Source organism: Euprymna scolopes, chromosome 6 (assembly GCF_053919585.1).
Source record: "Euprymna scolopes isolate OS-2025 chromosome 6, ASM5391958v1, whole genome shotgun sequence".
Taxonomy (NCBI): domain Eukaryota; kingdom Metazoa; phylum Mollusca; class Cephalopoda; order Sepiida; family Sepiolidae; genus Euprymna; species Euprymna scolopes.
Window position 1 is genome coordinate 158,354,455 of NC_136487.1, and position 14,575 is coordinate 158,369,029.

Below are 14,575 nucleotides of genomic sequence, written 5' to 3' on the forward strand. Positions count from 1 at the left end.
CGGCCTCGACCATCCTCATCTTCGAGGCTCTCGTTACGATTGCGAAATTTCTTTAACCACCGTTATGCTACGCGTTCGTTAGTGGTTCCTGGGCCAAACGCATCATTGATATCACGAGCTGTCTCGGCAGCTTTTCGGTTTAGTTTGAATTGGAACAAGTAAATCGTGCGGATTTGAATTTTATCCGTGCTGTCGAAAAACCTGCAAAAAATGATGCATTTTTAATAGATGTACCTCGGATTTTTCCTGTTATGGAATTTACCATATTTCTAATTGGACTTTTACCGTATCCTTTTTCTCCATTTTTCCTGTTTCTTGATGTACCATTCAAATTGAATCCCTATAAACTGTTAAATGACTTTTTATGCAATTAAGATAGACTTCATATTATTTGTTTCTTCTAATGCATTAACCTGCAAAATTTATTTTGCGGACCTCTTCCCTAATGATGAGAAGTATTGCATTCTACGAAACTCCATGGAATAATGTTTTCTTGTTTTATTTGTACTCCTTGTCGAATGATTAAAATTTTGTATACCTCCCTTAAGGTTTAAAACGTTTTTTGAAAATTTGAAAATTTTTTGTTTTCAACTTCAAGATTGTTATTTATATATATATATATGTGTGTGTGTGTGTGTGTGTGTGTGTGTGTGTGTATTTATATATATAATCATAAAATGTATGACATATATGCTCGTATAATTATGAAATGAAAGCATATTAAACTAAGTTTACTTTCAATTTTAATTTACAATTACAGAGAGTCAACAAAAGTTAAAATGTAAAATACAACTAATCGATATTGTCAATTAAAGTCATCAAGATAAAATTAGTAATAAAATGTTCTCAATTTAAATAGAAAGACGCTTAAAAGGAAAATGGCTAAACTCGTTTATATGAAACTTTTATCAGTTTGAAGTTTTTAATCAGTTTGAAAATCTGAATTTTCCTTTTAATGAGTTGAAATCATTTTTTGATGAAAAAATGAAAATGATTAAATGAAGATATGACGCCATTATCTTTTGAATGTCCAGCTGCTACAGGAATGTCTATTCAAAACTCTGTATATAAATAGAAGCGAGATTTGGTAACAAGACATCATTCCATTGAAGAAACACTCTTGGAACGCACTGGGAACAAAGGAAAAATGTTGACGTTGTTTGTGGTTCTTCTTACTTGGTCCGTGGTGGCTGCAAATCCCGCATCTCAATATGTAACTCCTGGCAGCGCTGAACAGGAAATAACACCAAGTTCATACGAGTTAAATGTTGACGTGAGTAGATTTTCTTTATATTCTGGGAGTTTAACCACCTTTCTACAGGAGTAGAGTTAGATACTAATGAGTGTTTTAATGTTTGGGTCATTGAATAGGGGGAGGGTGGTGACAAAGATTGATAAGCATATCAAAGGAGTATTTTCTGGTTCTTTTAGATGCGTACTCTATTGGTCTGTCACCATCCATATTAGTCTGTCATAATAAAGCTTTAAATATCATTGTAATGGATTACGAAATAAAAACAATGTCTAGACTTCAGAAACTTTATTTCACTTATTCACACTTTCTGTACAAATAGAAAACACCAACTTCATACGATTTAAATGTTGATCTGAGTATTTTTATTTTGAGAGTTTCACTATTTTCCCATTAGAGTTGAACAGAAACGAGGTTTTTAAATTTGATTTTATTAAAAAAACTAATAGGTTCTCTACAGTGCAACGTAAACTACAATGTATTGTGAACTAAGTCACTGCGAGAGCCATGCTAAGCTTTCTTTCCGGTGCACTGTGATGTGTCCCCAACTCGAGCAGGCAGTGAATTGATTTGATTGAAAAATGGGCGATTTCTCTCATTTCGATTTCGATGACAATAAAAATATATGATTGTGAAACATTTCTTGATCATCATTCAATCCCGGACAATGTCGGGTCACTCTGCTAGCTGTATAATAATTATTACTTCGTTCTAATTTAAATAAGTAAAGGTTTTATCCAAAACCGGTATCTATTTTTGTCTCACACTGGTTTTTGTATTTTTCCCTAATAAACAGTGATATTTTAATCTGAATTGTGTGTGTGTTTTTTCTTACAGGAATATCTCCGTAGATACGGTTACTTGAGCAATAATGTGAACGAACTTTCAATTGATTATGCTGAACGCAAGTCAGATGCCATTATGTAAGTTATTTGAACGATTTAAATACCCTTAAAAACTTGTATAATTACGGATGATCCAAATAACCTATATCTTTAACCTGCTCTCCTTAATGCCATCCCAGTATAAAAATATTAAACCAGTATTGTCAACAGAGAATTAGAATCAGTTATCTCCCTTTACTATATCCGAGTTATGCCCCTTGAATAATTTTGAATAAAGAGAATACGCTAGAGCGTCCGAACTTTATGAAAAATCGACCCGGAGAATATATTCTTTTTTTGTAAGAATAGGATGTTCAAAAAGTGTATATTATCCACGATAAGCAACATACAAAATGGCGCCCGCTTTTACCGATATACTGGTTCACGGTGGCGTTAAAAGCAGAAAATCTAAAATCTATTAATATTATCAATCATACAGTGGTAGAGATGTTGAATGTAACATATATTTTAGAACAGATGCCTTAACACGCATTAGGTAGAAAATAAAAAAGGAATAGAAACAATGGATCTCTGTATGTTAGATCAGTGCTTTCAAATACTAAAAATAGTCCATTCTTAATGGATCCTCTTTTGTTGAGCTGGTTTTTTTTATAAGGAGAGTTTTCCAACATATCTTTCTATATTGATTCTCACTTGTACACTATCGAAATAAATCAATCATAACTATTTCTTGTTTTCTTTTTAAGGTTATTTCAGGATTTTGCTGGTCTGGAAATTACTGGAGAAGCAGATGAAGCAACCCGAGAACTCATGTTAAAGCCTCGTTGTGCAATGAAAGATATTGACGTAGAGAAACCAGCAAATTGTAAGCCAGTAAAATCTTTTAAATAGCATTAAATATCATATTTTGTTCCGAAACAATGCTATAACTTTTTTATTATTGCACTATGTATCTTTTAACGCTCAATTTAAAGGGAGGTGTAGTATCTGTTCTCTTGTTATGATACAATATATATATTAAATATACATATATTAAATATATATATATATATATTAAATATATATATATTAAATATATATATTAAAAATTTATTAAATATATATATGTATTAAATATATATATTATATAGACTAAATATATATATTATATATATATTAAATATATATATATATGTATATATATATGTATGTATGTATATATATATATATATATATATATATATATATATATATATATATATATACAAGATACTGAACTGACAATCGTTAAAAAATGACCTCCAGACCATAGAGGAATGGGGCCGCAGATGGGTGGTAACATTAATGCTAGCAAAACTAAGCTGCTCTTCTTTAACAATTACAAGACGCCTCTCCAACCACTGAACCCATAATAAATTATATTACCTGTTAATTCTTCCTCCAATTTCATCGGCCTAACATTCACGGACAATATGAACTGGAACAAATATATTGAGGACATGCTAAGGCTGCTGCAATGAAGGTAGATTCTCTCTATCGGGCTAGAAAACTACTCACACCTGAGAGTATCCTGTACCTCTACAAGGCCACGATTCGCTCATACATGACGTATTGTTGCCATATCTACGCTGGTACATCTACCACTAGCCTTCGCCTTTTAGACAAGAAAACAATTTTAAATCTAAAAGGGTCCAAAAAAGAGTTTCCAATCTAATAGGCCCCACTTTGTCAACTAAGGCCTAACCCATGTTCCAGCACCGCAATGTTGCATATCTGTGCCTGTTTGATGAATATTGTAATGGAATGTGCTCTGATGAACTCGTTGCACTTGTGCCCCTCGACGTACATATCCCCAACGAATTTGCTTAGCAACAAAACTTCACGCCTTCACTGTTGAGGTCCTTAAATGCCAGAAAGGTTTCTATTTTAATAGTTTCTCCCCGCGAACAGTTAGTTTGGAATTCTTTTCATGCTAGCTGCTTTCCTGGCTGTACTGATATGCAGAAGTTTAAATGTAATGTAAACTAACATCTTGTTAATCATTTCTACGCATGGTTGCGTTGTTAGGGGTGGATTTGTGTAATGTATATATTGTTATGTATTATTAAAAATAGTTAATAAGTTCTTTATTGAAATTTCAAACCGGGGGAGAATATATCAACCTTTTTTTATTATTCTTATTCATTTTGTGTGCAAAATAACCTCTAGGATCCTCCGACCACTCAGTTGTATCAGTTAAGATTAAAACCAAATGTAATAAGTCCACTTACGTACCCCTCTACCGTACTGTATACCGATACTCTATGGCTGACTGGGATAGCTTCCGTACATTCATATCTGATTTACCTCTGCACTCCATGTTTAAAAAGGAAGTGTCCTCTATAGTATCAGATCTGACCGAATGGTTGATTGTAGGTATAGATCGATTCATACAATCCAAAAAATTCTAACAAAAACCTAACAGCCAGCCATGGTTCTCCCCAGAATGTGCTGCTGCTATCGCGCACAGAAATCACTTTTTCCATAGCTACCAACGTAATAGATGCTTTCAGGACTGCCAGCAACCACTGTAAAAGAGTAATAAAAAATGCAAGAGAGCTATATGCCCAGTCTGTTAAATCCAAGGTAACTGATCAGCGGCTTGGTTCCCACCGATTTTGGCAAATAACAAATAGGATCCTGAACAGAAGTGTGCGTTCTATCCTAACCATTATCAATGGACCAGAGGTCATCTCGTCAGCATCAGACAAGGCCAAACTATTTGCCATAACTTTGCAGCTAATTCTACCCTATGCGACGAAGGCCATCAACTCCCCATATTTCCTCCTATAACACAGAACACGCTAGGTAACATACAAATATCCGTGCATGAGGTCGCCAAGCTAATAAAGAACCTAGATTCCAGTAAAGCAACTGGCCCTGACGGCATTCCAATTATAGTGTTAAAAAAAGCTTTAACTAGAACTTGCTCCCATACTTACGAAACTGTTTAAGCGCTGCCTTAAGGAGAAGTGCTTTCCAACTCCCTGGAAGACCTCATCAGTTTGCCTTGTAGTTAAGAATTCAGGTGATAAGTCATCTCCCTCTCAGTACAGACCAATAAGTCTCCTGTGTGTTATGAGTAAGTTGCTGGAATCCATATTAAATAGAGAAATAGTCAACCACCTCAGCAGAAATAACCTTCTTTGTGACACCCACTATGGTTTCTGCTCTGCAAGATCTACCGCAGATGTGCTGACGATTATATCTCACAGGATTAGTGAATCTCTTGACAAAGGCTTCCTTTCTAGGGCAATTGCTCTTGACATATCAAAAGCCTTCGACAAGGTATGGCATAAGGGTCTACTTCACAAGATTTCATGCTACGGTATAACTGGAAATGTTTTCTCAATCATTAAATCATTTCTCTCCGATAGGCTCATAAGAGTAGTGGTCGATGGACAAAAATCAGAGGCCTACAGTATAAATGCTTGAGTCCCTCAGAGGTCCATCCTGGGCCAAACTTTCTTCCTGATCTACATCAATGACCTCCCTAAACACATACTTAAATCATTCGTTGACATCTATGCTGATGACACAACCATCTATGGCAACACATCAAAGGATGTAAATGACAAATTTCTCTCTGATTCTCTCTCCTCTGATCTCGAGCGCGTGGTTCAGTGGGGGAAGACGTAGCTGGTTACCTTTAATGCGTCTAAAACCAAACTCCTATCCTTACATCATCAACGCTCTGATCCCCATCTGGCATCAACTGGAATGGATGGCTCTCGTCTGGGAGAGGCCCCGTGTGTTGACAAGCTTCTGGGGTTGACCTTTACTCCTGATCTGAAATGGAACACGTACAACAAGTCTGTTGCCAAGGTCGCTGGAAAGATGGTGGGATCCTTCTACCGCTCCAGAAGATATCTGACTACTGATGCAATTCTCTATCTATATAAAAGCCAAGTACGTCCAAGGATGGAATACTGGTGCCATATCCGGGCAGGAGCTGCTAAAAACAGCCTATCCTGCCTTGACAGAATACAAAATAGACTTCGTGACTTAGTGGGGGATGCCATTTTCTCTACTCTGCAACCTCTCTCCCACAGAAGAGACGTTGCGAGCCTATCCTTGCTTTATCGTTATTTCCATAGCAGGTGCTTTGTCTGAACTCCAATCTCTGGTCACCCCCCCCCTCGCCAATCTTTCACGAAAAGCACCTGTCTAGCCGAATCCACTGTGAAAAATTTCCCCCACCCTTTATCTGTGCCTAAATCAAAACGTGGATTCCATGAGCAAAGCTTCTTTCTTAGAACTGCACGCCTGTAGAACTCTGTTCCATCTGCCTGCTTCCCACCTGACTACAACTTGGATGTGTTCAAGTCCAACGTTAACAAATTACTAATGAACCGCCCCCTTAAATAAACACTTCATCAAATCTCCACACTAACGTAATGTTCTTGCAATAACCCTTATCCCTGAGTGGCTTCCGGGCCTGGATAAGTGGTGACCACTGTGTAAAAAAAAAGAAAAAAAAAAGGAGACCGGTGATCGAGTGGAAGAGACGAAAAGAGTGGAAAGGGAGAGAAAGAGAGAGAGATAGAGACAGAGACAGAGACAGACAGACAGACAGACAGACAGACTATGAACGAGGAGAGAGAGAGAGAGAGAGAGAGAGAGAGAGAGAGAGAGAGAGAGAGAGAGAGAGAGAGAGAGAGACTAACAGAGAAGCTGGGGACAGTCAGTCAGTTTTGGCTGTTAGGCAGAAGATCGTTTAGAGAGTAGCGACGCCGTCGGCAAAAGCTACAGGTAGCGATGAAATATTACTGAGATTATCACTTATTACCCTAACCAAGGTAAACGAATGTAAATTTTGAAGAGCTAAAACCGATCGCCAATATTTTGTTAATTAATGGGTATCCTCTTGATGTAATTAACTCCGTTATAAAAAGGAAAATAAACAATTTTCTTAAATAAAACCTAAGATGGCGGCCAAATGTCCAATTTACATTCGTTTACCTTGGTTAGAGACAATAAGTGAAAAATTCGGCAAACAGATTAACTCAGCTGTTGAACATTGCTATTTTGCCTGCAATGTACGTGTAGTGTTTTCGACAAAACCATTAGTGCCATCCTCTCGAAAAGACGTTCCGCCCCCCCATCATATGAATAATGTCATTTATCAATTTAAATGTAGCTACAATGCCAACTACGTTTACAGAACGACCCTTAGGTTAGATGGTCGCGCCCAACAACATGTACCCAGCAAAATCAGGAATGGAATCTACCGACCAACGGATATTTCGACTAATACGTATAATTCTGCTATAACGGACTATTTGCTTAAAAATCCGCGATATGCAATGAATTTTAGCAGTGACTCATTTTCTATTCTAAGTCACGCTCATTCATTATTTCATCTAAAGGTCTTTGAGAATATTCACATCCGTTTAAAGAAACCTTCCGTCTGTAAGTAAAGGGATTGTCTTTTGGGTCTGGACGTGATTAGTCTCTAAGGTGTTTCCTCTCCACTGTATAATAATCATAACGACAGATTTATTTTAGTCGTTCCCCCATTTTTTCTTTCCGATAGTTTGATTTTATTTTAATCGTTCTCCCGTTTAAATTCGTTTCCCTATACAAAAAAAGAAAAAAAAAAGAAGAAGAAAACCTTTCGATTTGGATTTGAAAAGTTAGGGCGAAACCTATTCGGCCGACTCTACCCTCTTATTTATGTAACTTTTTGTTTAAAACGTCCATTGAATGTTTTCCCTCCGTCCTTCTGTAAATCTGTTCTGAACGAAATATATATTAAAAAGAGAAGGAGAGGAGGTGGAGACACACACACACACACACACACACACACACACACACACACACACACACACACACACATAGTGAACCAAAAAATTAAAAAAAAAAACAAAAAAACAGAGGACATTCAATTTTTTTTCGGAGAATTTTACAGTCAACGAAGAAAAAAAGGCCAAAGACCCTAATGTTTTGATGTGATGTTTTGAATGTAATAAATTAGTTATGATCAAAGTTTCATTTCATTCGGAAAAAAACACTAAGAAACGCGGCCTAATTAGAGTTGGGGACCGTTTTTTTGGGTCACCCTATATATATAGAACTTACATATAAGCATATACACACACATGCACGTACGCATTTATACACTAACAGACGCATATACACACAAATATACATGTGCGTACATATATGCACATATAAAAATATATCTATTTCAATTAATAAGACATGAAAAATAATTATGCATAGATTATCAGTCACATTTTCCTCAGTCTTGCTTATAATAAGTAATATTTACTACAATAAAATTTAAAATTAAAATTAAAGAGTAAAAATAAAATTAAAATTTAAAATTAAAATTAAAGAGTAAAAATACCAGTAATGATAAAAAGTGCTAGAAAACAGCAAAAATTAATAATAAAAAAAAATAATTACAATAAAATTAAGAGAATAAGCTTAATGATTGGAAAAATATAAACAGATGAAATATATAGGTAAATAAGGACAGGAAAAATAAAATGAATTTTGTTTAGAAAATAGGATAGTAAAAAGCAGAGTCAGTTAATAAAAGTGAATAATATTTGAGAAGTAATAAAAGTTAATTATTAAGTAGAAAATCGGTTGGAATATACCAATAAAAAAAAAAAATTAATTATCGGAATACCAAAATAAAAGATAAAATATAATATATAAAGTGATAAGTATGTAAATAACATGGAAATAACATGGAAGTAAGTAACGATCCATTAAGTAAGAGTAAAATCGATATAACCATGGATATCAGAGTTAAGTATAAAATGAAATATAGATTTTTAATAATAATAACATTAATAATAATAATAATAATAATAATAATAATAATAATAAAAAAATAATAATATTAATAATAATAATAATAATAATAATAAAAAAATAATAATATTAATAATAATAATAATAATAATAATAATAATAATAATAATAAAATAATAAGAATAAAATAATAATAATAATAATAATAAAAATTATAATAATAATAAATGATTATAATAATAATAATAACAATAATAATAATAATAATAATAATAATAATAAAAATAAAATAATAATAATAATAATAAAAATACAAAATAGATAATAATAATAATAATAAATAATAATAATTATAATAATAATAATAAAAATAAAAATTATAATAATAATAAATAATAATAATAATAATAATAATCATAATAACAATAATAATAATAATAATAATAAAAATAAAATAATAATAATAATAAAAATAAAAAATAGATAATAATAATAATAATAAATAATAATGATAATAATAATAATAATAAAAATTATAATAATAAGAAATAATAATAATAATAATAACAATAATAATAATAAAAATAAAAATAAAATAATAATAATAATAAAAATACAAAATAGATAATAATAATAATAATAATAATAAATAATAATAATTATAATAATAATAAAAATAAAAATTATAATAATAATAAATACTACTAATAATAATAACAATAATAATAATAAAAATAAAATAATAATAATAATAATAATAATAATAATAAAAATAAAAAATAGATAATAATAATAATAATAACAACAGCAATAATAATAATAATAATAATAACAATAATAACAATAATAACAATAATAATAATAACAATAACTATAACAATAATAATAATAAATACAATTCTATTTCAATAAGGGTAGAAATAAAATATATATATATATATATATACATATATATATATATATGTACATATATATATATAGTTTTGATTTTACTACTACATATATTATAATAAAATTATCCTCTATTAAATACGTAATCTAGAATAATAAATACGTTATTAACATGAATTAAAATAATATATTTAAACAAACCTTACGAGCAGGTTTACTAGTATATATATATATATATATATATATATACATATATTTGTAGTCATCAACATACAGTCCTGTTTCGTTGTATAACAACTCATCAGAGCACCTAGACTTGCACCTCTCCCAAGCCGAGAATGGAACCTAGAACCATCGCGTTGACAGTCAGCAGTTCTACCGATCGGCCCATGGGTTTCAGAAACGATGTTCATTTTATTCAAATTGACAATAAGTAATGGCAATAATTTGACAAAAGTTTTGTCCTTTAAAAACATAGTCTCCTCATCAGCAAAATAGAGGGGAGGAAAGGTTAAAGACACCGAAATGTGGGGGGGGGGCGAAAGAATAATGAATTGGCTGACCTCCCCTCTTCCCTCTCTCTCTCTCTCTCTCTCTCTCTATATATATATATATATATATATATATATATATATATATATATATGTGTGTGTGTGTGTGTGTGTGTGTGTGTGTGTGTGTGTGTGTGTGTGTGTGTATTATGAACTTACTCTTCATATCTCGTTGCTTTTTTTAGCTGGATGGAACAAGACAGACCTCACGTACAAATATATAAGTTTCACAGATGACATGACTGAAAGTGATGCACGGTAAATATATTGAAACATTTTGTCATATTTTGCATTTTAAACATAAGATTGAAAGATTAAAAAAAAACATCTTCATAAAAATATGTCCGTGTTTATCTGTGATTTGAATTAAACTTGTGTTTTTTTTTTTTTTTTTTTTTTTTACAGAAATGCGATTGGCGGTTCACTTTCAGTCTGGGCTGCTTCTTCGAAATTAACCTTTACAGAAACATCGGGCGACGTTACGATGGAAATTTCGTTTGGGACCAAAAAACACGACCCTTGCCCCTATGATTTTGATGGACCTGGTATGTTATTAATAGCCTTTTCTGAGTATTATCTATATGGTAATACGTTAATTTCACGTTGCTACGCACGTTATCACCGTTCACCCCCCCTTTTTTTTTTTAAATATGGGATCATCCAAAGACGCAATTAAAAAAAAAACATACATCTTTTATTTGATGTCGTTAGAATTAATTTTTAAACGATTAGCGATATTTCATGTTACCGTTATCTGGTGTAAATGTGGTATTTGGGTGACTACAATTATTCTAGCAAAAAGCAGATTAGACAGAGTAAGACAAACAAGGGATGTGAAACGAAATCTCGCTTAACGCAGTTTTCATGACCTTGTGCCTAATTTATTAATATAAAATATGTTTGCCAATATAAAAGTTATAGCTGTTCTGTCCAAAGATCATACAACAATATTGTGGAGTCTGGGTTCACGCCGGATATATATAATGGGAGTATGTCGCAAACTTCTAAAGAGCTTTAAAGATACACTCCCATACCAATATATATTATAACCAAAATGATTTAATAAGAATAACCATTGCACGTCAGGCAGTGGTCATAAATTATTATAATGATAATCGAAAACGAGGCTACATCAAAATGGGGTAACTTTCATACTCTTATCCAGGGCTGCAAGTTAACCTTTTTAAAGTGAAAATTCTGTATTTCTTTTTTCTTTTACCCGTAACGCCATTTCGAATGCACTTGCACCCGGGCAGCCGCGCTATGTTAGATATTTTCTTATGATCGAATTCTCTGTTAAAGAATGTTCAAATCAATACAACTAATGTGATGTGTTTATGTAAAATTGTATTCTTTTAGTCGATCGGACGACATAATTTGATTTCTGACATCAGTCACCATCTTAGCTGATCTTATTTTCTTAAATGTGTCTAAAGTATACACACACACACACACACACACACACACACACACACACATATATATATGTATATATATATATATATATACAAATTTCTGTGGAAGCCCCCCCCGAAAAACGTTATTCTTGAAGAAAAAAACTTTTTGTTGATAAATATTTTTCAAAAATATAAAAATAAAATGAATACCAATATTTTCAGTCCTTTAAAGTAGATCTTTGTTATTTATTATTATTCGTATTGTTTCCCGGTTTATTTGTTTTTAAATTAGTCTGCGTCTGTTAAAACGCTCAGCTTAAACCGATGATTGCCGGTCTCGCCCGATTCACGCTTGACGGGAATTCCCGACAATTCGGGTCAAATTATGCAAGAGTACCTCAGATAGATTTATTCGTTCAGTCAATAAGGATGATATATCAATTAGGGGTGTAGGAAAAGCAAAACTATTTATACCATAGCATTTCAAAGCCTAATCCTTCTCATCAGAAAAGGAGAGAAGGTGCTAGTTAACATGATAAGGATGTGACGTCTATTATGTTACCTAATGCCTTTTCTCCTCTTCTGATGAAAAGAATTAGGTTTCGAAATAACATGATATAAAGAGTTTTACTCATCCTACACCCTTAATTTATGTATCATACTTATTGAATAATCGAAGAAATCTATATGCATTAATATATATTTTTATATTATCGTTTTCTTATTTTATATATATAAATTTATTCTATATATATAAGCTCCAGAGCAGTTTGTTGAGCTTTGCATAATCCCAATAAATCTCCTTTTAAAGATTCGGTTTTATTCGGTTTTTGATATAGATGCACATAAGAATACTTTGATAAGTATGTTTTAACTTAAATAGGGATGGTATAATAAAATTGTGGGATCTGCATTCGCGCCTGGCCTCCATAGAATGGAAATAGGCACAAACTTTAATAAAGACTTTTTCATATCTATCTGCGTAAGTATACTTTGATAATTATGTTTCAGTTTGAAGAAATATGGCATAATAAAATTATGGGGTGTTCGTCCGCACCTGACGTCCATAGGATGGAAATATGCCACAAAGTTTAACATGGCTTTTTTAATATAGATCCACAGAATATTGTGATAATGTTTCAGTGTAAACAGGTATAGTATAATAAATTATGGGGTTTATCTATTTTATTTTTACTTTCATCATATTTTGCTTTGGTTTTGATACCCCCAAATTCGAAGCTATCTTTTTACAACCCTTCCTTTTTATAACCTATCATACTTTCATAAATCAGAGTCCATTTACTGTACCCAGTCAACGACGGGTACTTTTGCTAGTATATATATATATATATATATATATATATATATATATATATATATATATATATATATATATATATATATATAAATGATACAAAAATTAACGTTGCTTCATGCAAGATTTATAGTGTAATAATTGATACATTTCTCTATTTCAGGAGGAGTTATTGCGCACGCATTCTACCCTTCACTGCACGAATTTGCGGGTGACATACATTTCGACGACGATGAAACTTACCGATATAAAACAGGCAATGGCTTGAAGCTTCATTCAACCGGCTTGCATGAAGCTGGCCACGCATTGGGTTTATCACATGACCAAACCACAACCTCAATCATGACACCTTGGTACAATGGGTTGACAGCACTTGGACCAACTGACATCAAGAATATCAATGATTTGTATCCATAAAAGAGCAAGGTTTGTAATCTTTTGAATGCTTCTTTACTATAAGTCCCAACTGAAATTCGGATTTCAAGTAGAAAACACTTTGATGTTCTTACATGTTGTGCTTAAAAAGGTAAAATGACTCAAAATTAAAAAAAAAGATGGAGTAGAATATTGAGTAAAAAAAGTTCTCGATTTTTCAGATGAGGATTGGTGATTCATATTATTTGGATACTTCGGACTACTGTTCTCATCTCTAAGTTTGATTTTCGCAGCGTTTCGGTCGATGTAACCCCCGACTTTCTTCAAGCGAATCTTGTCGAACTCGGGAATGTTTCTGTCGAACTAGGGAATTTGGACGGATTTTCGAGCGGAACCTTTTATTTACTTCACGGGGGTAGTGTGCTCTTGTTCCATCATCCATGATTGGACATTTGAACAGAGGAAAAGAATCGCTAATGATAGCGATTTTTAATATTGCAATACAGAATGCCAGAATGAACTATACCGAAGCTAATATTAAAAAACAAAACAAAACAAAAACAAAATTAAAGAAAGGCGTTTCTTTATTATAGGACACAATTGAAATTCGAATTTACAGTAAAAAAAAAATGATATCCTTACCAGAGTCGTTTCAAAAGTAAAGTATCCTATTTGCCAGTTATAAATATGTTATTAAAATGACATATTATTTTTTAATAGCAAAGCAAGTTGCCGTTGCCCAGGAGTACGATAAGAAAAGAAAAACAGAAAACGGAACACACTTCCCTTTATTGAACAAGGTCAAAATAATTGACAGGGACGGAGAGTTGAAGAAGCGACACATATACTAAAAAAGAACAATTATGTAGCAAACTGAACATAGAGATTAGAAGTATATGAGAACCTCTAATAATAAAGAAAATACAAAAATTGTACAACATCACTTAAAATTTCAACGGTAAAAGGAAGATAATCTCCATCAAGCTTTATTAGAGCTACCTCCCTTTGTTTTTTACACGTACGAAACAACGGCGAAAAAACAAAATCAACTTAAAGAATACGAAACCGTCTACGGAGCCAGTAACTCTTCTACTTTCTTTTCCAACATCCCTTACGACTGTCTTCTCTCCAAATACGGATGTAGTAGTATAAATAAAGACGTA

The 14,575-nt window shown here is 32.4% G+C and overlaps 2 protein-coding genes across 2 annotated transcripts in view; one reads left to right on the forward strand and one right to left on the reverse strand.

Moving 5' to 3' along the window:
• Nucleotides 1–14,575, reverse strand: part of LOC145278088 (interstitial collagenase-like) — a 295,194-nt gene that overhangs the window by 254,625 nt on the left and 25,994 nt on the right. The gene's annotated exons all lie outside the window — the stretch shown is intronic.
• LOC145278349 (collagenase 3-like) lies at nt 1,148–10,937 on the forward strand. The gene is made up of 4 exons (XM_080130641.1): nt 1,148–1,273; nt 2,090–2,175; nt 2,844–2,962; nt 10,511–10,937. Exons 1-4 carry the CDS (start codon nt 1,148–1,150, stop codon nt 10,585–10,587), a joined length of 408 nt encoding a protein of 135 aa, XP_079986767.1. The 3' UTR covers nt 10,588–10,937.